At 60.1% G+C, this 25,710-nt stretch overlaps 1 protein-coding gene and 1 long non-coding RNA gene across 2 annotated transcripts; both read left to right on the top strand.

Moving 5' to 3' along the window:
• The first annotated feature begins 168 nt into the window (after window positions 1-168).
• Window positions 169-11,522, top strand: LOC117081013. Its single transcript, XR_004436053.1, has 4 exons — window positions 169-274; window positions 3,563-3,786; window positions 5,553-5,746; window positions 11,244-11,522. It is a non-coding gene; the product is annotated as an uncharacterized LOC117081013 (long non-coding RNA).
• A 1,087-nt stretch (window positions 11,523-12,609) lies between these two features.
• Window positions 12,610-24,865, top strand: CTSD (cathepsin D). The gene is made up of 9 exons (XM_033207205.1): window positions 12,610-12,805; window positions 15,134-15,293; window positions 16,965-17,088; window positions 17,519-17,637; window positions 19,054-19,286; window positions 21,636-21,758; window positions 22,404-22,548; window positions 22,635-22,733; window positions 23,890-24,865. The coding sequence occupies exons 1-9, from the start codon at window positions 12,738-12,740 to the stop codon at window positions 24,055-24,057; spliced, it is 1,239 nt and encodes a 412-aa protein (XP_033063096.1). The 5' UTR covers window positions 12,610-12,737; the 3' UTR covers window positions 24,058-24,865.
• The last annotated feature ends 845 nt before the right edge of the window (window positions 24,866-25,710 follow it).

Genomic DNA, 25,710 nt, shown 5'->3' with positions numbered 1-25,710 from the left:
TTCCTCTGGCTTGCCCTTGTTTTCACACAGATGCCACCACCAGTTGGTCCCTTCCAGAGCTCCGTCTGAACTCCACCAGCCTTGCTTCTGGCCTCACCCTGCAGGTCCAGGGGACACCTCCACTTGTGAGTTCAGTCCATGGGCACTGCACACTCTCTCGGCCCCAAATTGAATCCCTCTTCCTCACCCAACATTCTCCATTTCAACAAATGGCAGTGTTGTGGGTAAAATAACACCTCCTGCAGAGACATTGACATCCTCATCCCTGACATTGGTGAGATGTGGACTTACCAGGACAAGGGGACTTTGAGGATGTGACTCAACAGATCTCGAGACGGGAGGTTATCCTAGATTATCGGGGTGGGCCCCCAGTCATCACAGGGGTCCTTTGGAGGGAAAGGCAGGGGAAGAGGCAGAGAAGGCGATGAGAAGATGGAAGCAGGTTAGAGTGCTGGCTTTGAAGATGTAGGTAGGGCCCAGCCAAGACCCAGCCAAGGCAGCCTCTAGAAACGGGCAAAGCCAAGGAACAGGTTTGCCCTTGGAGCCTCCAGAAGGAACCAGCCCTACTGGTACCTCGACTTCAGCCCAGTGACACTGAGTCTGCCTCCGGAATTATGAGACAACGACTATGTGTCGTTTTAGCCACCCAGTATGTGGGCAGCTCTGCTCCTGTGGGACTTGCGCTGGAACCTGGCTGCCATCCTTATTTCTAGGAGAAGCAGAGGGAAAGAAGTAAATGCTGCCTTCCTCCTCTCCATCCCCTCTCCATTCCCGTCTCCATCCCCTCTCCATCCCCTCTCCATCTCCCTCTCCATCCCCTCCCATCCCTCTCCATCCCCTCTCCATCCCCTCTCCCCCCCCCTCCATCCCTCTCCATCCCCTCTCCATCCCTCTCCATCCCTCTCCATCCCCTCTCCATCTCCCTCTCCATCCCCTCTCCATCCCTCTCCATCCCCTCTCCATCCCTCTCCACCCCCCTCTCCATCCCCCTCTCCTCTCCCTCTCCATCCCCTCTCCATCCCCTCTCCATCTCCCTCTCCATCCCCCTCCATCCCCTCTCCATCCCCTCTCCATCCCCTCTCCATCCCCCTCTCCATCCCTCTCCACCGCCTCTCCATCCCCCTCTCCATCCCCTCTCCATCCCCTCTCCATCTCCCTCTCCATCCCCTCTCCACCCCCCCTCCATCCTCTCTCCATCCCCTCTCCACCCCCCTCTCCATCCCCCTCTCCATCCCCTCTCCATCCCCTCTCCAACCCCCCTCCATCCCCTCTCTATCCCCTCTCCATCCCCTCTCCACCCCCCTCTCCATCCCCTCTCCATCTCCTCTCCATCCCCTCTCCGTCCCCCTCTCCATCCCCTCTCCATCCCCCTCTCCATCTCCTCTCCATCCCCTCTCCACCCCCCTCTCCATCCCCTCTCCATCCCTCTCCATCCCCTCTCCATCCCCCTCTCCATCCCCCTCTCCATCCCCCTCTCCATTCACCTCTCCGTCCACCTCTCCATCCTCCTCTCCTTAGTATCTGTTGTCTGCTCTTTGTCCCATCCTTAATGCCGCAATCTTAGCTCACCCCCTCGAGCCCAGAGGACCCCAGAGCCCTGGCCACACTGCAGGTGAATGACCACCCTACGCTCAGGCCAATCATTTCTCTGTCCTTTCCTAGTTGACCATTGCTTGGGCTCAACCTTCGCCTGCCCTCCCTCCAAAGCCTGCAGACCAGACATTTCAGCCGCCTCCCTGCTGGAGGCCCTCCCCTTCACACACCTGGCTAGGCCAGCACCATGGGCCTGTCCAGCATGGCTACCTGGTTTTCAAACCCCTGCAGGGCAGGACCTTTCCCTTGGGGATGCCTTCCCCGAGCCCATCTGTACTGGCTGGGGCCCTCCAAAGAGACAGAACCAATGGGGTGTGATATGGATACAGGTGGAGAGACAGGGATTTATTTTCTAAAGTTGGTCTGTGTAATTATGGAGGCTGCAAGTCTGAAATCTCAGGGCAGGCTGGAGACCCAGGGAAGAGCTGACGCTGCAGCGTGAGTCCCCAGTGTGTCGCTGGCAGAATTCCTTCCTCCTCAGGGATCTCAGTCTTTTTTCTCTTAAGGCCTTCAACTGACTGGCTGAGGCCCGCCATACCCTGGTGCATCATCGGCTCTACTCAAAGTTGACACATTTAAATGGGAATGGGAATCACCTCTGAAAACGCCTTCACAGAAACATCTAGACGAGTGTTTGCGAATATCTGGATACTGTGGCCCAGCCAAGTTGACACAGAAAATTTCATCACAGGAATTTGCACAGGAGTCTGTGTACATTCCTATCCCTTCCTGGGTGCCAGGCCTGTCTCCCCAGTGAGCCAGGGCAGGGAAGCTCCCTCCCTGGGCCTCCCTGCAGCCTGGCTGAGCCACACTTGCGCCAGATGCACCCCTGGCTGGTGGCCCCCATCACCCCTTTGACCCCACCTCATCCCCTCCTTTCCCACCTTCCTAGCCATGGGGGCCTCTCGGTCCCTCCAGCTTATTCCCTTCTCAGGCTGGCTCCTGTCCGTCACTGAGGAATGCCTTCAGTCATTGCTGTAGATACCCCAACCTCCTCCCTGTGTCTGAGGCAGCCCGGCCCCAGCGTTCCCCTCAGCACACGCCACAGTCTGGAACTACGTCTCTTATTGGCTGAGCACTTGCTTTGGCTCCTTGTGCCCCATGAAGGCAGGTCTGCATCTGTGTTGTTTGTCCCCAGAGTGCGGCAGCCACCGGCATCCCAGGGGTGCAGTGGATTTTGTTAAAACGTGAAGGAGGAGTCCCCAGCCAAGCTTGGGGGACAGTGAGCCACGTATTCACTTATTCCAGGTGCAGAGCCCAGTGGGCTCTGTGGCCTCCCGCCATGGCGTGCCCATACCTGTGGGCTCCTGGGGACTTCCGCTTGCCACGGTTCACCCATAGCTGTGGGCTCCTGGGGTCTTCCGGGGCCCCCGTGTGCCTACTAGGCTCTCCCAGGGCATCCGTGATGGAGGAAGGTCATGGCTCAGGGCTCAATCCTTGGAGCTGGGGCCCCTAATCCAGAGGGATTGTGGGCCACTGGGACCCTGGTCTCCTTTTCATCAGTGCCCTGAGACTGCATCCCTCAGAGACTGCTGAACCCTAAAGCTTTTGGGTTTTTTCCTGTTACACATTTGTGATCCTGGAAGGTCAGGTGCCCAAGCAGCGTATGTGCACAGGTGGGGAGCAGGAGGCAGCTTCGAAGGTCATCCATACCTGTCATCCCAGCACTTTCGGAGGCTGAGGCCAGTGGATCATGAGGTCAGGAGATCGAGACCATCCTGGCTAACACGGTGAAACCCCGTCTCTACTAAAAATACAAAAAAATTAGCCAGGCGTGGTGATGGGCGCCTGTAGTCCCAGCTACTCGGGTGGCTGAGGCAGGAGAATGACGGGAACCCGGGAGGCAGAGCTTGCACACTCCAGCCTGGGCGACAGAGCAAGACTCCGTCTCAAAAAAAAAAAAAAAAAAAAAAAGAAGGTCATCCAGTTCACCCCCCACTGATAACTGGCATCTGACTCTCCTCCACAGCACCCAGGCCTGTCCAGCCCCAGGGGATGCCCAGAAACGCACACCCAGGCAGCCAGTGCAGAACTGGGCCCCGCAGTAAGCTCAGGACTTGGGGCTGCTCATTTCTGGAGCCAGACTGAGGCTCCTGGAAGAGGACACAGCAGAGGCCTCCAGTGACTGTGAGCCCTGCATGCCACTCCTGCTTGGGCAGAGAGCCAGACTGAAGGTCAGGGGCAGCGTCCAGGGTGAGTGAGCTGGATAATCCCATCCTGTGGTCAGGGTGGGGGACTGGGGGGATCCTAAAGGCACAGTGCACCTTCAGCCAAGCTGGGTCCCTTCCCAGCAAGACACCCAAAGATGCCATGTCCTGGACCTGGAGGGAATCCAGACAGCTGTGCCAGGGCACCCCCCTCCACCTCCCCCACGTGTGCCCAGCACCCCCTTCCCCTCTGCAATCTGTGCCTGGGCACCCCTCCCTCTCCCCCAACCTGTGCCTGAGTACACTCTCCCCTTGCCCCGACCTGTGCCTGGGCACCCCCTCCCCCTGTCCCCCACTTGTGCCTGGGCACCCCCTCCTCCTGTCCCCCACCTGTGCCTGGGCAGCCCCTCCCCCTCCCCTCACCTGTGCCTGGGCAGCCCCTCCCCCTGCTTTAACTGTGCCAGTCATTCACAGCCTCCACCCTTCCCCCACCAGCCCCAGTCCTGTCCAAAGTCAGCTGACAGAAAGCTAATTCCCTCCCTGGCTTCCTCAGCTGCTCTTGCAGAACTAAAGCTGCCTGTGGCTGGAGCCCCAGGGTGCCACAGCCCCCTTTCTCTTGAGGGTCATGGTGGCCCCAGCTCTGAGGGTGGGGTGACTCAGTCCTAAGAGGAGGGAGGGGCAGGGCTGGAGCAGGGGTGACTCAGCATCTCGGCTCCTCCCCTCCTACCTCTTGGGGTTGGCGGGAGACTTGGGGAAGAAACCACTTCCCTGCTCCACACCCAGCGCCTGACCCCGTCCAGGGAGTCTGACCTTCAGGCCTTCTCTTAAGTCGTAGGGCTGCAGAAGGATCCCTGGTCCCCTTCCTTCCCCTCCGAGGAAGAGATTGTACACATACACACACGTGTGCACACACACATACACACACACACACAGTGCCACCATGATCAACATCTTGCATTTGTGCAGCACATTTGTTATAAATGATGATCAATGATGCAAGGATACATTACTGTTAACAAACGTTCATCGTTTACAGCAGGGTTTGGTCTTCGAGTGGTACATCCTATGGATTTTGACAAATGCATAATGTCCTTCCTGTTTTACCATTACAGTATCATACACGGCAGTTTCGCCACCCTAAAAATGTTCTGTGCTTCACCTATTCATCTGTCCTCCCCAATCCCTGGCAACCACTGATCCTTTCACTGTCTCCATAGTTTTTCCTCTTCTGGAATGTCATAGAGTTGGAATCAGACCGTGTGTAGCTTTTACCGATTGGCTTCTTTCACTTAGCAATACGCACTTAGGTTCCTCTATGGATTTTCCTGGCTTGTAGCTTTTTTTTTTTTTTAACACTGGGTCTCTCTCTGTTGCCCAGGCTGCAGTGCAGTGGTGCAATCTTAGCTCATTGCAACTTCCACCTCCCAGGACGAAGCAATCCTCCCGAACCTTGGCCTCTCCAGTAGCTGAGACTACAAGCTCCCTCCACCAGCCGGGCTGACTTTTGTATTTTTTATAGAGATGGGGTTTCACCATGTTGCCTAGGCTGGTGTCAAATCCCTGGGCTCAAGCTATCCACCCACCTCAACTTCCCAAAGTGCTGGGATTGCCTGCTTGAGCCCAATCCCTGGCCTGCTCGTTTCCTTCTAGTGCTGAATAAGATTCCGATGTCTGGATAGACCACAGTTTGTCTGTCCACTCATCTCCAGAAGGACATCTTTGTTGCTTCCAGTTTTCAGTGACAGTGAATAAAACTGCTGTAAACATTCCTGTGCGGGTTTTGGCGCGAACATAAGTTTTCAACTCATTTAGGTAAATATCGAGGTGGACAGTTGCTGGATGGTATGGCGAAAGTACATTAAGCCTTGTAACAAACTGCCAAACTGTCTCCCAAAGTGGCTGCACCATTTTGCAGTTCCGCCAGCAACGCATGAGACTTCCTGTTGCTGCATATCCACCCCAGCATTTGGCGTTGTCAGTGTTTTGGATTTGGGCCATTCTTACAGGTATGTGGAGGTGTCTTACTGTTGTTTTAACCTGCAGTTCCCTAATGACGTATGATGTTGAGCATCTTTTCGGGTGCTTATTTGCCAGCTGCATTTTTTCTTTGGTGAGGTGTCTGAACAGACGATTTGCTCATTTTTTAAATTGGGTTGTTTATTTTCTTTTGTTAAGCTTTGAGAGTTCTTTGACTATTTTGGACACAAGTCCTTTATCAAATATGTTTTGCAAATCTTTTCTCCCAATGTGTGACTTTTCTTTCCATACTCTTTGGTGTTTTTCTGTGTGTGTTCTATTTAAATGACAAATCTTTGCTGATTTCAAAATCACGAAGATGGCCTTCTTTGCCTTTTTCCTCCCTAAAGGATTTACCATTTACATCACATCCCTAACAGATCTAAAATTGAGTGTTGTATATGACGTGAGGGAGGGATCGAGACCTTTCCATTCCATTGCCTGAAAAGATCACCCTTTCCCCGACTGCATTTCCATGTCGCCTTGATGCTGAGTACCTGAGACTCTTCCTTCCTGTCTACCCATCTATCTTTGTGTCAATACCACACTGTCTTGATGACTGAATATGATAGTCATTCTCTGTTCAACTTCACCGCCACCACATCACTAAAACAGGTCTTGTCAAGGTTAAATTGTGAAATGTAGTGGCGAGTGCTCATCTTCCACAGGCCCATCAGCAGAGCCACTTAACACAGCAGCCGCTCCCTCCTTGAACCACTTTCTTCAGCCAGCTCTATGGGCCCCACCCTCTTGGCCTCTTCTGCCTCCATATGGTTCCTTATCTCCTTTGCTGGTGCCTGCTCAATCCTCTAACCTCTTCTTCTTCTTCTTCTTCTTTTTTTTTTTTTTTTGAGACAGAGTCGTTCTCTGTTGCCTGATGTGCAGATGATCTCAACTCACTGCAATCTCCACCTCCCAGGCTCAAGCGATTCTCCTGCCTCAGCATCCCGAGTAGGTGAGATTACAGGCACCTGCCACCACATCCAGCTAATTTTTGTATTTTTAGTAGAGACAGGGTTTCACCATGTTGGCCAGGCTGGGCATGAACTCCTGACCTCAAGTGATCTGCCTGCTTTGGCCTCCAAAACTGCTGGGATTACAGGCATGAGCTGCCGCACCCAGCTTCAATCCTCTAACCTCTTAAAGTTGGGAGGCCCCTGGGCTCAGTCCCTAGACCTCTTCTATTCTCTAGCTATACCCAACCTGGTGCCATCCAATCTTATCATCACAACCGATGGCACTGATGACTCTCTCATGTCCATCTCAGCCTAGACCTCTCCCCGGACTCACAACTCAAATCACTGCTGCCATGCAGCAGAATCACCTGCTCGCCCCACATGCTTTGTCTCAACCTGAAACATCCAAAACTGAGCTCCTGGCCTTCCTCCCCAAGCCTCTTCCTCCTGCATCTGTTCCCATCTCAGCCAATAAAAGGCCATCCTTCCAGGGTTTTGGGTAGGCCGTGGAACATCAGTATTGGCCCCTTCATCACACACCATCGGTCCAATCTGTAACCGCCCAAGGGGTTCACCTTGCCTGCTGCCTAGACAGAGCCCATTCATCAAGAGAGGGGAATTGTAATAGAGTAATTCACGCAGAGCCAGCTGTGCGGAGACCAGAGTTGTATTATTACTCAAATCAGTCTCCTCAAGCATTCAGGAAGCAGAGTTTCTAAGGACAACTTGGCGGGTATGGGGAAGCCAGTGAGGCAGGAGTGCTGATCGGTCAGGGATGAAATCACAGAGTTGAAGCTGTCTTCTCGCGCTGAGTCAGTTCCTGGGTGGGGGCCACAAGATCAGATGAGCCAGTTTATTGATCCAGGTGGTGTCAGCTGATCCATCAAGTGCAGGGGCTGCAAAATATCTTGAGCACTGATCTTAGGAGCAGTTTAGGGAGGATGAGAATCTTGTAGCCTCCAGCTGCATGACTCCTAAACCATAATTTCTAATCGTGTGGCTAACGTGAGTCCTACAAAGGCAATCTAGTTCCCAGGCAAGAAGGAGGTCTGCTTTGGGAAAGGGCTGTTAACGTCTTCATTTAAACTATAAACTAAATTCCTCTCAAAGATAGTTCAGCCTACACCCAGGAATGAACAAGGACGGCTTGAAATTAGAAGCAGGATGGAGTTGATTAAGTTAGAGCTCTTTCACTGTCTCAGCCATAGTTTTGCAAAGGTGGTTTTGAATAATCCACCTGGAAATTTTCTGGCCCTACCTCAAAAGTGTATCCAGAGTCTCACCCCTTCTTACTGCCTCTCTCTGACCTCAGATGGCTTCCTCTCCTCCCTGCCTCCAGGTCGGCTCCCTTTGCCTCATGGCCTCTGCTTTCCTATCCTCCTGTCAGCGGCTCCTGACCAGGCCTTTGGTTCATCACCTCCTTCAAGTCTGATTAGAGGGCCTGGCAGGGTGGCTCATGCCTGTAATCCCAGCACTTTGGGAGGCCAAGGTGGGCAGATCACCTGAGGTCAGGAGTTCAAGATCAGCCTGGCCAACATGGCAAAATCCCATCTCTACTAAAAATACAAAAATTAGCTGGGCATGGTGGTATGTGCCTGTAATCCCAGCTACTCTGGATGCTGAGGCTGGAAAATTGATTGAATCTGGGAGGTGGAGGTTGCAGTAAGTGGAGATCACGCCACTGCACTCCAGCCTGGGCAACAGAATGAAATTCCGTCTCAAAAAAAAGGTCTGATTAGAAGAGGCTTCTCTTCCTGCAGGGCCCTCATCTGCCCCTCCCTGTGCCCTGCAGCAGACTCCTCTTTGGCGAACAGTCTCCAAGCCCTGTGTGGGCCCCCGCCCCCCGCTTCATTTTAATGTCTGCCCCTCCACACACCTCCCCACCCCCACCCCAGTCTAGATATGAACGGCACGAGGGCGGGAATTTCTCTGTTGTTTTCTCGATTTCCTAGAGCAGCGCCTGCTCTTGGTAGATGCCCAAGACTCACATGTTGAATGAATGAGCAGGTGCTCAGGGTCCCCAAGGGACTGACCCACCCAGGCAGACCCTTTCCAGTCTGGGACTCAGCACGCCCCATTGAGAGGCAGTGTTGGGCTGACAGCCTCCAACCCTTGCCTGCCCCTGTTAGGAAGCGTCAGCATGCAGTGAGCACCCAGCAGGTCTGACTCCCTTCTCTGCCCCTTCCCTCTCAGGCACTTTGCCATCCTGTGATTCCCTGACTCTCCAAACAGCCAGGAGGCAGCTGGAAAAGCCATGACCCCCGTCCTGTGGTTGGCTTCCCAGAGAGAAGCTTGGGGCCCTCCGTGGTGGGAAGCTCAATGGGCTGCGATGGCAGAGGCCAAGATGGAGCCTGGGCCCGGCCCCCACCTCCTGCCTCCTCTCTCTGGGTGGGCCGAGCACCCCACAGATGGAGCCTGTGTCCCTGCATGCGGTCAGTGTGAGGGTGTGAAAGATGAAAAAGTGGCGCGTCCCCTGCACTCTGCCAGAGGCAGGGCCTGGTCAGGCTCACGCGCCCACTGACCCAGGAGCCCTGAAGGCAGGCCTGGTGGGAAGAGGGTCTCCTGAATTGGCCTGGCAGGTGCAGAAGTCTGGGGAATCTGAGCCAGACAAGGAGGCCAGGGGTCACTTCTGCACCCTCAGCTCCTAGCAGGGGCAGGCAAGGGCTCCAGAGACCATTAGCCCAACCTTGACTCTCCAGGGACAGAGGTGAGGCCCAGATTGTGAGGGTCTGCCTGAGGTGAGCCAGAGGCAAGAGGATTAGAAGCCACTCCCCTGACCTTCACCCAGTATGCCTGCAGGGTCCCACCCTGCCTGGTGGGTCAGTCCTTCAGGGACCTTGAACACCGAGGCATTCATCCCACACATAATTACTGGGCACCTACCATGCGCCAGACTCTGCTCCAGGAGCTGGGAAGCCGAGGGGGCCCAGGCAGAATGCCCCCTCGGTAATAAATTAACAGATGGTCTCTGCAGTGGGATGGGGCCTCTCCACCCTTGGGACCCCCAGAGGGTCCTTGCTCAGCAGTGCCCCATTGTCCCAGGGGTTGGTCCAAGGCTCTTAGCCTGGCTAGCACCGGCCCATACACCCCACAGCTCGCCACCATGTCGTGCCTCTGGCCCCACTGGCCATCCGCACTGCCCGCTGGCTTGCAGCCTCGCCGGCTCACCGGGGCCTCTGGGAGGCGCGTCGGCCACGCTCTGTTAGCGTGCGTCCTCACAGGTGCGCATCTCAGTATCCTGAACACCAAACGCTTCATCCACCGCTGGGCCCAGGGACCGAGCAGGGTGGCTCAGGGGACGCTAGCTGGGACCATTTTTCACCCCTTGCTGGAGTCCAGTCCACCTGGGGTCGGCTGACATCTCCAAGATCCCAGTCCACTGGAAAGCAGGTGATAACCCCAGGTGCCAGGTCCAGGCTGGCCGTGGCCCCCCACCAGCTGGGCAGATTCTGAGGGCAAGGGTGTCTGCCTGCTTGGGCGTCTGTGTTCGGGCTTAGAAACCCCTCAGATGAAGGGCTCTAAATGGGCGGGAAGGTGGGGCTGAGGGGGCAGCCACTCATTTGTGGCCATTAGGCAGACCCTGCTTGGGGGAGGTTCCGCAAGGGCCAGGGTCCTGATATATTTGGTTACAGAAAAGGTGGGAATTCCAATCCTGCCCACCGAGAACCACAGAATCCTGCTGCCTCTGTAAAGCGGGGTGGGGCCCATCTACCTCGCAGGGAGCTGGGAGGAGAAAAGGCACCCTGGGTGAGAGCCTGGGGAAGCATCCTTCATTCGGGTCCAAGCTCAGACACCACTTTCTTGGAGGGGACTTCCTGCGGAGGTCGCTGTTTAGCACATCCCCCGGCTCCATTTCCTGTGTGACTTGGACCTGTCTAAAATGATTTGTCCCAGCATCCCTTTCCTACTTACAGCAGCCCTATCTTCCGCCCGGCTGCGTGCTCCAGAGTATCTGGGGAATGACTGGGCCCTCCCCTCCAACAGGCCTAATTCAGTCCCCCATGCCATGCAGGACCAGGGCACACAAGAATGGTGAAGTCCTGGGGCAGCTGTCACCATGGCCTCCGCAGGCTCAATGTCGGGAGACCCATTTTCTGACCTGGTTCCACTGCTCAGCTTTGAGGTCAGGGCCTAGTGCCACGTTGGAGATGGGCCTCCAGGGACGGTGCCACATTGGAGACGGGGTTCCAGGGATGGTGTCACATTGGAGACAGGCAAGTCTGGGCCAAAGGAGGGCCCAGGGTGGCCAGGGCAGGCCCCAGTGAGGTGCTGCTCTGAGGAGGTGGAGAGTGGGCACTTGGGCAGGGGACACTTGGAGAGTAAGGATGAGGCCCATCTTGGTACCCTGGGTATAGGGAGTGTTGATGAAAAAAGTCAAACACTGTAAAATATTTGAAGAGATTTATTCCGAGCAAATATGAGGACTATGACCTTCAAAACTGCCTCAGCAGGTCCCGAGAATATGTGAGCAAGGTGGGTGGGTAACAACTTGGTTTTATACTTTTTTTTAAATTTTCAATTTTTTCTGTAGAGGCAGGGTCTCGCCATGTTGCCTAGGTTGATCTCAAGCTCTTCGGCCCAAGCGATGCTCCCACCTTGACCCCCGAATATGCCGGGATTATAACCAACAGTCACCACGCCTGGCCTGGTTTTACGGATTTCACGGAGACAGATGTTACAGTCCAAAACCACGAATCGACACATTTGAGGTATACACTGGATCAGCCTGGAAACAGGGTTGGCAGAGGCGGCTTCCAGGTCATAGGGGATTCAAGGACTTCTTGATTGGCAAGGGGTTGAAAGAGTTAAGTTTTGCCTAAAGAGTTGAAGTGGGATTACTCACGCCTGTAATCCCAGCACTTTGGAAGGCTGAGGCAGGCGGATCACCTGAGGTCAGGAGCTCAAAACCAGCCTGGCCAACATAGTGAAATTCCATCTCTACTAAAAATACTATAGATAGATAGATAGATAGATAGATACATACATACATACATACATACATACATACATACATAAGCCAGGCGTGGTAGCATGTGCCTGTAATCCCAGTTACTGGGGAGGCTGAGGCAGGAGAATCTCTTGAACCCAGGAGATACAGGTTGCAGTGAGCCGAGATCGCGCCACGGCACTCCAGCCTGGGCCACAGAGCGAGACTGTGTCTCAAAAAAAAAAACAACAACAGCTGACGTGAGCGGATAAAAAGTGCCCGACCTCCTAGGGAAGGAGCTTCTCCAGAAAATGTGAATTTCGCCCCCTCAAGAGACAGCTGGACAGGGCCATATCAAAACCTGTGAAAGGAATATATTTTGGGATGGAATACTTTGCCTGCCTTCGGGCCAGATGTCTGCCACGTGAGGCTGTGCCAGGGTGAGGTTGGAATTCGGGATCTGGAGGCTACAGAGCCATCGGTGAGGCCTGAGTCTAAGCACAGCGCCCAGAGGGAGAGGGCGGAGCAGGTCCGACCCCCTTTGCCGCAGGGCCTGAGCTGGTTTTCCAGGTTTCTCTGGAAGCCCTGAGGAGGGGCGGAGGGTCTATTCGGTGGACTTTGAATTTAATCTTGGTTTGCAAGAGGCTTCCAGAGAGGAGGTCTGGGAGCGTCTCGAGGGGGCGAGGGGGCGCCAGGAGAAGCAGGTGCAGGAGCCCAGGGCGCAGCGCCCCGCGTAGGCCTAGACGCGGGGACGGCCGCGGCGGCTGGGACAGGGGTCACCCCGCGGGGCCCTCCAGGGTGGGCCGCCCCACGACCCCGGCCAGGCCGAAACGGAAATCCTCCAGACCCCAGAAACTCAGCCGGGCTGACCCCGAGGGCGGTGGTGGCTCGGGCGGTGGGCGTGGCGGGCGCACTCCTCGGCTCTGTGCGCGTGCGCCGAGGTCGCCCCGCCCAGGCCCCGCCCGGCGCACGCCGGCCTCGCCCACGTGACCAGCCCGGGTGCAAACACGCGGGTCAGCTGATCCGGCCCAACTGCGCCGTCATCCCGGCTATAAGCGCGCGGCCTCGGCGCCCCGCTCCGACCCGGTGGCCACCACCATGCATCCCCCCAGCCTTCTGCTGCTCGTCCTCTGCCTCCTGGCGGCGCCTGCTGCCGCGCTTGTCAGGTGAAGCCTCAGGGTCCGGGGCTCAGGGGACGGGCAGGGGTCGCGGCCCCGAGGTCCCGGGGCCTGTGGTGACTTCAGCGCTCCCCTGGGGACCCCACGAGCCTCTTGCGCCCCCCGCGCTGGAATGCACCTGTGCCGCCCTGCGCGGTCTCCTGCACCGCCCACCCGCTTACCGGGCGCCGGGCTCCGGAGGTGCAGGGGACCTGGGGCAGAGGCGCCAGACGCCTCTCCCCATGCCACCCTGAGGTGTACCTTGAGGGGCCAGGGGGAGGCGTGAGGACCGCAGCCTCCCTGGAGACGGGGCGGGGCTGGGGGAGGTGGTGCTCATTCGGGGCAGGTGGAATTGGGGGTCTGCGCTGAGCGCCCTTTTTGCTGGAGACCTAGGTGCAGTTCCCAGAGCCCCCGAGTCTGGGCGAGTCCATTTCCTTAGGGACCCCTTTACCACCTGTGAACTGGGGACTTTAAAAGTTTGCTCCTGCGGCTCTTATCACAGGCCCTGGGCTGGGAGGCCCCTCCAGACCCTAGAAGTTCCCATGTCCCTGGGAGAGGAGGAGGCATAGGGAGTGGGCCGGCTCACCCACCCCGGGCCTGGGACTGTGCTGCAGTGAGCCCCACACGCTTCTCAGGCCGAGCCACTGTGCCAGGTGAGGCCACCGAGTGGGCCTGGATATATCTGACTGGGCCATCGACATACCTGACCAGCTGGGCAGAGGAGGGCCGCTGCTGCAGTCGGCTTCCTTGACTCCCCTCCCCAGCCCTTGCAAGGCAGCCTGCATTCCCAGGAGGGGTATGCTGACCCATCCCATTGGGCACCTGCCCCACCCTTGCTCTGGGCCTTTGTGGGAGACCTGGGACCTGAGATGGGTCCACTGCCCCTGGGCAGGTGGGTGAGGTCAGAAGGCTGCAGAGGCTGGAGCTGGCTGGGCCAGCAGGAGCAGTGGGCTGGGTAGGACTGAGCCTCACCAAAGGCTGTGGGGAACGGCCCGGGGGCGGGTAACCCCAATTAAAGTCGTTGTGGGGGAGCAGCCACAAGCCTGAGCCTGCCTTGACCTTGCCAGCCTATCCACAGGCCTCCCCTCTCCAAGAAGGGCAGACACAGCAGTGGGGAAAGGATCCTGGGCTTCTTGGAGGGCAGGGTAGCTGAATGCAAGCCCTCACCTGATTCCAGCTCTTGTGCAACTGATACTATTACACCTGCTTCCTGGGTCCCTGGAGGCTCTTCCAGCCCCTCAGCTTTTAGGCAATAATCTCATCTTCCGGGACCACGCCCTTGATGTGCCAGGAAAAGCGGGCTATGACCTTGGACTCTCAAATCCCTGGGGCAGGGGAGAGGTTTTATCCAGGTGATGAAAAGCCCAGGGGAGCTTCCTTGGAACAAAGAGTCGGTTCACACCAAGGGGAAAGTCAGTGGCCCTGGGGGAGGAGCAGGGACCCCCTCTCTGTTATTGACTTCCTGTGTATAGAACTCAAGACCCCTGACCTCAGTCTGGAGCTCCCTCCTGCACCCTGGCCGGCGGTGTGCTGGGTGACAGGGCTCTGGAGGTGTGCCCTGAGTGCAGCTGTCGGAGGAGGCAGGGTGGTGGGTGGGGGAGCACAGAAGCCTCTAAGGCCCCGGGTGCAGTCCTGGATCTCGTGGAGCTGCATGGAGTGAGGAGAAGGGCCGATACACAGGAACGGCTGTGGGGTGAGGGCACTGGACAGCCACAGGGTCCATGTGGAGGAGGATAGGTAGTCAAGGAGGGCTTCTGGAGGTGGCGTGGAGGGCCCATCTCATGGCCAGAGGAGGCCACCTAGGAGGTCAGGCAGAGCTGCCAGTGCCAGCCTGGAGGTAGGGCCACCTTCGTGCTGGTGTCTGGGTGGAGAGCAGGTGTGATGGGGCTGGGTACAGTGGGCTGCCTCAGATCACTTTGGGCAGGAGTGACAGGTGCCCGCCAGCACCCTGAGCAGCCATGCTGGCCGCCATCCTGGAGGAGACCAGAGCAGGTGCAGAGGGAGGACTGGAGGCCCTTGGGGGCTTTGGAGCCTCTAGAATGGCTGAGGAGAGGAGGGGTGGGCACACTGGCCCCCCAGGTTGGGTGTGTGGGGCCGAGGTGGGTGTTGGGTGGCCACTTCCTAGGACTGTGGCCTGTGCAACCTCGCGTGGGCGATGGGTTGCCATTCACTGACGGGGGAGGTGAGCCAGCAGTTTCCAGGTGACAGGCAGGAGTTTGGTTTTGGCTGTGGTGACTTCGAGATTCCCCAGGGGCCTCCAGATGGATGTGCAGCGTCAGCGGCCTCGGCCGGCAGGCGGGAGGACCTCCCTGATATGCCCTGACCCCTGGTTGACAGGATCCCGCTGCACAAGTTCACGTCCATCCGCCGGACCATGTCGGAGATGGGGGGCCCTGTGGAGGACCTGATTGCCAAAGGCCCCATCTCAAAGTACTCCCAGGCGATGCCGGCCGTGACCGAGGGGCCCATTCCCGAGGTGCTCAAGAACTACATGGACGTGAGTATGGGGTCTTAGCCCTGCTGGGAGCGGAGCCGCTCTCCGGAGAGCTCCCTGGGACTGTGGGGACACTCCCGCCTCCTGTTCTCAGCGGCACAGTTTGAGTGGCTCACTTGGCCAGGGTGGCGTCCAGGCTCAGCCACACTCCTGTCTTCCCCGTCCTGGAACCTCCTGCCACTGGCCCCTGTGGTTGCCGGATCTCGGGCCTGGGAGGGTGACTGAGGGTGGCCTCGGGCCTCGGTGCCAGCTCGCCCGGGGGGCAGTCCTTGGGTCTGCCTGGGTGTGGCCGGCTGCCCTGGAGCCTGTCTTTATTGCTGTCCTGCCAGGAGGCCTATGGTGACTCGTGGTCCCTCTCCAGCCCCTCCCCATCTTCTTCCTTTGACAGCAGCCCCTCCTGTGCCCACGACTCCTTCAGGGGGAAGCAGGATCCAAAGGGGAGCACTCTGGAAGCCACCTAGCAAGCTGGGGCTTGGTCAGCCTCGTCCCAGCTCTATGGGGTCATTTCGAGGCCAGGGCCTGCTGTCCAGCCTCGGGGCTCTGGCCCACTGTGGAGGGGGGGCTTGCCCTCTGTCCTGCTTGGCCCGAGTCCTGGCTGTGACAGGAAGCCCAAGACTCATAGGCATGTGACTGGGCGGGTTGGGGGGAGGGGGCCTGGGGGGAACCGGGTGCCGTGTGCCTGGTCCCGACCGGCCAGTTCCTGATCGCCCTAGCGCGAGAGCACGCTGATGCACACACATGCACACATGGAGATTTGCTGAGTGTTCCCCCGCCAGTGGTCACTTCTGTGGGGCCATGAGTCAGCAGCTGCTGCTGCTCCGTGAAGCCAGGCGGTCGGAGAAACATTGGGCTGGGCTGGTGCCAGGAATCTGGTGGCTGACAGTGGCCCAGGCTCTATTCCTGGGGGAAGTGGGCACCCAGGCGACCCCGAACTCCAGGACCCTCTTACTCTCTGCCTCCTGAGATGCTCAGCGGGCATGGGACCCCTTGTACCTGCCTGATCCCTGAGTCAGCACCCCCACCTGTCCCTGCTATCCCTGCGTACACATGGGAAAACTGAGGCCCTGGGCCATTCAGGAAGGGTTGCTGGGCAGGCAGTGACTCTAAGGCTTAGCTTCTCCCCTTGACCAGCTGAACCCCTCTGCCTGGAAGCCCTCCAGGCTTGGGGTCCACCCTGGAGGGCAGGGCAGGCACTGAGACACCCAGAATCAGACCCTGATATGGTTCCAACCTGGGGAGGAAGTCACCTCCCTTCTCAGGCCCTGGACCCCGGGCCGCCAGGGGAGTCTTCCAGGCAAGGCCCTTCCTGTACCTGGGGCTCAGGCCGAGGGCCGCATCTGTCCCCAGCCTGGATTGGCCTCTGGCCTTGTCTTTTCTGTGGGGAAGCTCAGCCTCGCCATGTGTCGAGCAGGGGTAGGTGGCAGAACCCAGAGGTCTGGAGACCCCAAGCACCTGTGGGCATTAGGACCGAGGGCTGGGGACCTGGCCCATCTTCCCTGCAGGCTGAGCCGGTGGGAGTCGGTGGCTGTTGGCAGCTGTGGGCCCCATGACGCTCGTCCCTCCAGCATGGCCCTTCCGGCTTCAGGGTTTGGCTCTGGGGACAGCCGGGCCTTCTGAGGCCCGGTGGGGAGAGAGGGCCCCTCCCCATCCCTGATGGACCCTGTCCCCTGCCAGGCCCAGTACTACGGGGAGATCGGCATCGGGACACCGCCCCAGTGCTTCACGGTCGTCTTCGACACCGGCTCCTCCAACCTGTGGGTCCCCTCCATCCACTGCAAACTGCTGGACATCGCTTGCTGTGAGTCACGCACCCCGGCCCCGTCTCCCAGGTCCTGCCCTTTTGGGGTGCCGCCACAGGGCTGCCTCAGGAATCACGTGGGCAGTGCACTTCTCCCGCCTCTTGGCCCCATGAGCCAGGCTGGCCCTCTCCACCCTGCTCCAGGCACTGGCTTTCTGGGTGAACCACCAGCTGTGGTCTTGCTCTCAGCAGCGCTGGGGCTGGGGTGGCCACGGAGGGAGCCAGCTGTGGCTGGGAGGGAGGCCCGGGGTCACAGCCCACAGTCCTGGGGCTCTGGCACGATGGTGGGCCTCGGATCCCCTCCAAATCCCACCCTGGGGAGGCAGCTTGAGGGGAGCGGGCTCCATGGTAGACTGCAGGGGGCTGGGAGGGCCGTGGCCATGGCGTGGGCTGCAGGATGACCTGCGGGCCCTCTTCTCGCCCGGGGCAGGGCTCCACCGCAAATACAACAGCGACAAGTCCAGCACCTACGTGAAGAATGGCACCTCATTTGCCATCCACTATGGCTCGGGCAGCCTCTCCGGATACCTGAGCCAGGACACTGTGTCGGTGAGTCCCTCTGGGGCCTTTCCCAGGACTCGAGGATGCCAGGGTGTGGGGTTCACCCACCGTGGGTATGTGGTTGAAGGGGCTCGGTGATCCCAGGCCGACCCCAGCCCTCAGGTGGCCGGGGCGGTCAGCAGGATGAGGAGGGGCCTGGGAATGAGCCTGGTCATGTGCAGGCTGGAGGGACAGCCTCGAACCTGGGGGCTACAGGGGCAGGGGTCCCCGGAGTCAGGCTACAGTGAGTGGGAGGGAGGACAGGGCAGATTAGAATGATTGGGCTTTTCTTGGCACATTGGGTTTGAGGTGCCAGCAGGTGTTGAAGGCTGGGTCTGGGGATGCACAGGGTCCCTGCAGCGGGCCAAGGGGTTGGGGAGGCTTGGGATTGGGAGGATTGCCAGGAACCCGCTGTGGGGGCTGCTGGCAGACAGTCACCTGCAGGAGCCTGGGAGGGTAAGGGAGGGGGAGCAGCAGTGGCTGTTGGGGGCCCCGCCTGCACTCCACCATCCGCAGGGCCCTGTGCAGAGCTGCTCCCTGCCCAAGGAGAGGGCGAGCTGTCCCTTGTCACCCTGCCTGGGCCTCAGTGAGTTCTCACCTCGGAGCTGTCTGCTGGGGTGGGCCAGGCCGCAAGGGGTTCAGGAGTAGTGGGACGGTGACACAGCCCCCAGCTCCGGAGCAGGCCAGGAGGGCAGCAGAGCCCCCCTGCAGGCCAAGGGACCTGGGAAGAGGGCCCCTTCCTGCAGCTGGGCCTGCTCCTAACAGTCCCTGCTAGGCTGGAGTCCGGGTCTGTACAGGGGGCTCCTCAGAGCCCTCTTCTCTGGGCCCTGCTCAGCCTGAACGGGAAATTGCCCCGTCTGCCCTCTTCCGCCCCCTCCGCCCCGTGTCAGCCTCAAGCTGTTGTTCCCTTCCCACATCCTGCTCTGGCCGTGTTCTCTTTCTGCAGCCTCATCCAGGGCTGGGGGAGGGGACAGTCAGAGAAGGGGAAGGGGGCAGCATGGCTGTGAGTCTGTGTTGGGGTCGGCGGGTTCCCCGTCTCTCGGGCTCCTGGCCCAGGCTGTCTCTTGTTCCCAAGGCTGAGGGCAAGAGCAGGAGCAGGACCTGCCTGTTGGTGGTGGTGGAAACAAGAGGTCAGAGCAGGGAGCGGAGCAAGGGGTCTCCCCGTCTGTGCTCCTGCCTGGTTCCCATCTCATTAAAACCAAGGCCCAAAGTCTCCCACGAAGAGGGCTCTACCTCACCCCGTGTCCCCATCCCCAGCTGTGTTCAGCTCACCGTTTCCAGCCCTTTCTTCTGGGCCCTCTGGGCCCCATCGTGTGTGAGATAAGGGGCATCCGTTGAGCTGGGTTTTGTACCGCAGCCTCATGCTCAGAGAGGGGTGTAGGGCTCAGCCTGTCTGCGACCCACTGACCCTCCCCTGGCCTGTAGGTGCCCTGCAAGTCAGCGTCATCAACCGCTGCCCTGGGCGGTGTCAAAGTGGAGAGGCAGGTCTTCGGGGAGGCCATCAAGCAGCCAGGCATCACCTTCATCGCAGCCAAGTTCGACGGCATCCTGGGCATGGCCTACCCCCGCATCTCCGTCAACAACGTGCTGCCCGTCTTCGACAACCTGATGCAGCAGAAGCTGGTGGACCAGAACATCTTCTCCTTCTACCTGAACAGGTGGGCGCGTGGGTTCCCTCTCCCCTCCTGCTCTCCTCACTGAGCGTTGCTGGGAGGCAGGGCGGGGCTGGGCTGGGAGCCTTCCGGGCACCCCCACTCAGTGCCGCCCCCTCCCTGCTGCTGTGGCCAGAGCTCCTGACCTCTGACCTCAGGGTGTCCGGGAGGCAGGGGCCGGCCGCCCTTCCGCAGAGGAGTAAGCGGCATCACAGAGAAAGCTGTGTGGCCGGGGTCTCCCGGTGGAAGGAGCTCAGGCCAGGCTGTGGGTCCTGGGACCTTGGCAGCTGGGCCTCCCTCCTGTGAGAACAGACCCAGTTCAGGGGTCATGGCGGTTCCTCTTGGTTCAGTTGGCCTGTTGGTCCCTGGACCTGGTGATGAGCACATGTGGTCCTGGTCCCAGGGTTGCTGATGGTGGAGAAGGGGGCATGGTACCCAGGAGCCTGGGAGTCCCTGGGGAGGTGACCTTGGGTGGGTGTGGGTCCCCGGCACCACACAGCAAGCAGCTCTGTGGGTGTCCCCAGCAGGTGCCGGCTGCCCTCTAGGAGGAGCATAGGGGGCCCTTCCTTCTGGGAAAAAGGTTCTCCCCCAGGGTCCCCACCTGCAGCTGCTGCTTCAGCATGGGTGAGCCATGGTCAGGCAACCTTGGGAAGGGGACCTCGGCCTTAGTTAGTTTCCTCTTCTTGGGCAGACCTGAGTGGAGGGTTCCACATAAGAGGGGTGACCGGGGGTTGGGGGCTTTTGCTCTGGGGGTGGGCAGCGTGTCAGCCAGCGGCCTCCTGCCCTGAGCGGTGCCTGGTCACTGCCCCATACTCTCCAGGGCGGACAGGGGCAGGTTCACCTCATGTGGCTCACTTGGCACTTGGAGTCTCTGGGCCTGACCCCTGACCTTGGGGCACTGCTGGCAGAATTCCAGCCGTGGGGCTGGCCTGGCCTCTTCACTCTGTCCGTTGCCTAGGCAGTGAATACTCCTTAGCAACAGCCTGGGCTGCACTGCTCACTAGAGGCCAGGACACAGGTGAACCGGCTGGGCCATTTCTCCAGGAGCCTTGGGGCACAGGGGAGGCAGCGAGGTGAAGAGGGGTCCCCAGAGGGCAAGAGGGCACACAGGCAATCAGTGCCCACATGGGGGAGGGGGACACACAGCCTGAGTGCCCAGGTCGGGGAGGCGGACACAGGTATGAGTATCGGGTGTGGGGAGGGGCACACAGGGTGCCAGGTGGGGGAGGGGCACACAGGGTGAGTGCCAGGTGGGGGGAGGGGCACACAGGGTGAGTGCCAGGTGGGGGGAGGGGCACACAGGGTGAGTGCCAGGTGGGCGGAGGGGCACACAGGGTGAGTGCCAGGTGGGCAGAGGGGCACACAGTTGTGAGTGCCCAGCTGTAGTCTCAAGGCAGCGGCTTGGGCAGGAAGTGAAGCCAGGCAGGAGGGAGGGTCTGAGGGCTTCTGAAAGCATGTTTGGTGAGGAGAGGAGGAGTGGAAGGCACTGATCGGGTTTCTACACTTGGGATTGCAGAGGTGTTGACAGGAAGCAAAGGCGGAGGAGGCTGGAGGAGGGCGGAGGCCCTGAGCAGTGCTGGGAGGACTGGGTCAGGCCTGGTGCTGCCTTGAGTGACAGGCAGCGGGATGGTGGCCAGCTTAGCTGCAGATGCCCTGGTGGGATGGCAGGACCACCCGACACGGAGCTTCTCTAACGGGACCGGCAGGATTTGCTGCGTTGAAAGCTTGTACTTGAGTCATGTTTGGAAACGAACCGAGGCGACATGGGCTGCAGGTCCTAGGAAGTGCAGTGTGCTCCTGCCCAGAAGCACCTTGGCTGGCCATCGGTGGTCTGGATGAGGGGAGATAGGTGGGCGTGGCTCGGGAATGCAGTTGGAGGCTGTTCCCAGGAGCAGCCAGTGCAGAGGCCCTGAGGCCAGAACCAGCCATCCCAACTTCCCAGATTGTGCCATCACCCCCTCCTAGAAGCCTTCCTTGGTTTTTCTTCTAGACAGACAGACAGACAGACAGACAGGGTCCTCCCCATTGGGCTCCTGGCATTCAATTCCTTGTCTGCCCCCAGCCTTGACCCTGATGTCTGGCTGAACCTTGGCTCCTGAGCAGACCAGGAGAACCTGAGGGTTGAGGAAAACCTCTTCTGGGGCAGGCTGGGCCCACGCAGAGCAGCCCCACCCCGGGAAGAAGGGAGTCCGTCTCTCCTCCTGCCTTCTGGGCCTTTCCATCCCTGCAGGTCCAGAAAGCCCCTCCTTCAGGAAGCTCTCCCCAATTGCCATATTCACCCCCTTACTCCTGACCTGGCACTCGTGTGCTTGGGGGGTGGAGTGGCAGCTGACTCCTCCCTTCCTTTCCTCCTAGGGACCCAACTGCGCAGCCCGGGGGTGAGCTGATGCTGGGCGGCACCGACTCCAAGTATTACAAGGGTTCTCTGTCCTACCTGAACGTCACCCGCAAGGCCTACTGGCAGGTCCACCTGGACCAGTGAGTGGTGGCTGCAGTCAGCTCCCCTGGGTTCTGTGGGTGGGAGCGGCATGCAGGGCCCACGGAGGAACCAGGTTCTGCAGGTGGGGGTGTCTGTGGGGAGTGGGGGGGCTGGGCAAGAAAGAAATGGGGTCGGACTAGCCCTTCATGCCCCTCCATGCCCCCATCCTCCATCCCCCATCCCCCCATCCCTCCATCCCTCATCCCCTCCATCCCCCATCCCTCCATCCCTCATCCCCTCCATCCCTCCATCCCCTCCATCCCCCATCCCTCCATCCCTCCATCCCCCATCCCTCCATCCCTCCATCCCTTCATCCCTTCCATCTCTCCATCCCTCCATCCCTCCATCCCTCCATCTCTCCATCCCCTCCATTCCTCCATCCCCTCCATGCTCCTCCATCCCCTCCATCCATCCATCCATCCCCTCCATGCCCATCACCATCATCCCCTCTGCCACTCTGGGTCTCCTCTCCCACCCTTTGCCCTGGAGGACTCACGGTCCGCTGTGCATCCAGGAGCCCTGAGAGGAGGAGAGTGCAACCCAGCCATGGGAGGGGTATCGGGGAGGGGCTCCCAGGGAGGGGCACTGGGCCCCCAGAGCACACTCCAGTCCAGGCAGGGGCCTCACGCCCTGACTCCCTGCAGGGTGGAGGTGGCCAGCGGGCTGACCCTGTGCAAGGAGGGCTGTGAGGCCATTGTGGACACAGGCACCTCCCTCATGGTGGGCCCTGTGGATGAGGTGCGCGAGCTGCAGAAAGCTATCGGGGCTGTGCCGCTGATCCAGGGCGAGGTGAGCGCCGGGGACTGGGGCTGGGGCTGGTAGGGGGAGCCCCAAGGCCACCACTACCACCCTGACACTGCTGTGACCCCTCTTAGTACATGATCCCCTGTGAGAAGGTGTCCACCCTGCCCGCGATCACACTGAAGCTGGGAGGCAAAGGTTACAAGCTGTCCCCAGAGGACTACACGCTCAAGGTGAGGGGGGGGCACACGCTCAAGGTGAGGGGGGGCACACGCTCAAGGTGAGGGGGGGCACACGCTCAAGGTGAGGGGGGGCACACGCTCAAGGTGAGGGGGGGCACACGCTCAAGGTGAGGGGGGGCACACGCTCAAGGTGAGGGGGGGCACACGCTCAAGGTGGGGGGGGCACACGCTCAAGGTGAGGGGGGGCACACGCTCAAGGTGGGGGGGGCACACGCTCAAGGTGAGGGGGGGCACACGCTCAAGGTGAGGGGGGGGCACACGCTCAAGGTGAGGGGGGGGCACACGCTCAAGGTGGGGGGGGCACACGCTCAAGGTGAGGGGGGGGCACACGCTCAAGGTGAGGGGGGGGACTACACGCTCAAGGTGAGGGGGGGGACTACACGCTCAAGGTGAGGGGGGGGCACACGCTCAAGGTGGGGGGGGCACACGCTCAAGGTGAGGGGGGGCACACGCTCAAGGTGAGGGGGGGACACACGCTCAAGGTGAGGGGGGGGCACACGCTCAAGGTGGGGGGGGGCACACGCTCAAGGTGGGGGGGGGGACTACACGCTCAAGGTGGGGGGGCACACGCTCAAGGTGGGGGGGGCACGCTCAAGGTGAGGGGGGGCACACGCTCAAGGTGAGGGGGGGGCACACGCTCAAGGTGGGGGGGGCACACGCTCAAGGTGAGGGGGGGCACACGCTCAAGGTGAGGGGGGGCACACGCTCAAGGTGAGGGGGGGCACACGCTCAAGGTGAGGGGGGGCACACGCTCAAGGTGAGGGGGGGCACACGCCCCAGGGGAGCGGGTGGGGGGCACACGCCCCAGGGGAGCAGGCGTGGTGGGGGGCACACGCTCAAGGTGAAAGGTGGGGGGGGCACACGCCCCAGGGGAGCAGGCGTGGTGGGGGGCACACGCTCAAGGTGAACAGGTGGGGGGGGCACACGCCCCAGGCGAGCAGGCGTGGTGGGGGGCACACGCTCAAGGTAAGCGGGTGGGGGGGCGCATGCCCCAGGTGAATGGGGGTGGGGCGCATGCCCCAGGTGAACGGGGGTGGGGCGCATGCCCCAGGTGAACGGGGGTGGGGCGCATGCCCCAGGTGAGCTGGCAATAGGTTGGGGGGCGGGTGGTGCCAGGCCTGGGTGCTGACCACCAGGGCTATCCCAGGTGTCGCAGGCCGGGAAGACCCTCTGCCTGAGCGGCTTCATGGGCATGGACATCCCGCCGCCCAGCGGGCCACTCTGGATCCTGGGCGACGTCTTCATCGGCCGCTACTACACTGTGTTTGACCGTGACAACAACAGGGTGGGCTTCGCCGAGGCTGCCCGCCTCTAGTTCCCAAGCCGTTGGCGTGCCAGCACAGAAACAGAGAAGAGTCCCGGAGGAGGAGGCCCCTGGCCCCCAGGCGCCTCCCACACATAGTCACACACACCCACACACTTGCCCGCCCGCTGCCCTGGGCGCCCTGGAAGCCGGCGGCCCAAGCCAGACCTGCTGTTTTGTTCTGTGGTTTTCCCCTCCCTGGGTTCAGAAACGCCACCTGCCTGTCTGCCTGTCTGTCTCTCCACCTGTCCGTCTGTCCGCCTGTCCGTCTGTCCATCTGTTTGGTGGGGGTAGAGCTGATCTGGAGCACAGAGCTGTTTCATACACTTGGAAGACCCCGCCCAAGCTTGGCAGCCGAGCTTGTGTATCCTGGGGCTCCCTTCATCTCCAAGGAGTCCCCTCCCCAGCCCTACCAGCGCCCGCTGGGCTGAGCCCCCACCCCACACCAGGCCATCCTCCCGGACCCTCCCTTGGAAACCTGCCCTACCCGAGGGCCCCTGTGCGGAGCTTGGGCCCCTCTGCCCAGCTTGGGCCCAGCTGGGCTCTGCCACCCCTACCTGTCCAGTGTCCTGGGCCCATTGTGGATGAGGCCAGTAGAGGCCTGAGGATGAGCTGGAAGGAGTGAGAGGGGATAAAACCCACCTTCTGGAGCCTGCGGGGTGGTCCTGGGACTGAGCCCATCCCTGGGGCATGCATTGGCCTGGAGGTGGGGCCGGGACTGGGGGCTGGCACCAGCCTTCCTCTGCAGCTGACTTCTGTCCTCCCCTTGGGCGACCGAGAGCCCCGGCTGATGTGGAAATACAGTTGTTGGCCTCCCCTCTGTGCTGGTGTGCTCTGCTTGGCGGGGGGGGGATGGGGAGGGGGTTGAGTAGTGCAAAGCCAGCATGGCAGCTGAATCAGGGCAGCACCAGGACAAGCATTTGGGGTGCCCTGGGCCTATGGCCCCCTGCCCTGCCCAGTCCATGGGCTCCAGGGCCGTGGCCAGCTGTCCAGCCTGGTTGGCCAGCAGGGACTGACTTGTTCCCAGGTCTGGAGCAGTGGCCAGAAGGATGTGGCCTTGGCTGGGACTGCAGGGTGGGGCCAACAGGGTGTCCAGTATGAGTGCCAGCCTTGAGTAATTTCAGGGAGGTGGCCCAGCCAGGCAGCCAGGGCACTTGAACAGAGGATGTTTCTGCTCTCAGGGACCATCAGAGCAGGCCTCCCAGTCACCCTCCTTGGCCCTCTCGTCCTGGGAAAGAAATGGCTCCAGGTGGCATGGATGGCTGGCCTATCTGGGCCTTCTTGCTTCCCAGGCCCTAGAAGCAGCTTTGTGCGCAGTGAGCCAAGCTGGCGCCAGTCAAGCCTGCCCAGGGTCTCTGGTTGCAGGGATTGGACTCAGAAGTCCCCTCCAGCCACAGTTGCCACAGTCACGGATGCCCAGGCTGATTAAGGCACTGTGCTTGTTCCGCTGGGAGGGGAGGGATTGGGAGCATTGCCTGGATGCAGTGATAGCAGCCCGTGGGGTTTTAAGGGCTAAGTAGGAGTTTGTGGGCATGTGGTGATGGGCGCAGAGTTCCTTTTGGGATCAGTAGCTCTGGAGTCACTTGGAGCCCCCTCAAGCCCCACCCCAACAGGTTAGAAGATGAGGCGAATGTGACATTTGCCATTATCCTGATGCCTCTGCCT

Source organism: Trachypithecus francoisi, unplaced genomic scaffold (assembly GCF_009764315.1).
Source record: "Trachypithecus francoisi isolate TF-2019V2 unplaced genomic scaffold, Tfra_2.0 Lachesis_group8, whole genome shotgun sequence".
In the NCBI taxonomy this organism is placed as follows: domain Eukaryota; kingdom Metazoa; phylum Chordata; class Mammalia; order Primates; family Cercopithecidae; genus Trachypithecus; species Trachypithecus francoisi.
The sequence above is the reverse complement of the archived record's forward strand: the minus strand, read 5'-3'. Positions and strand labels throughout refer to the sequence as shown.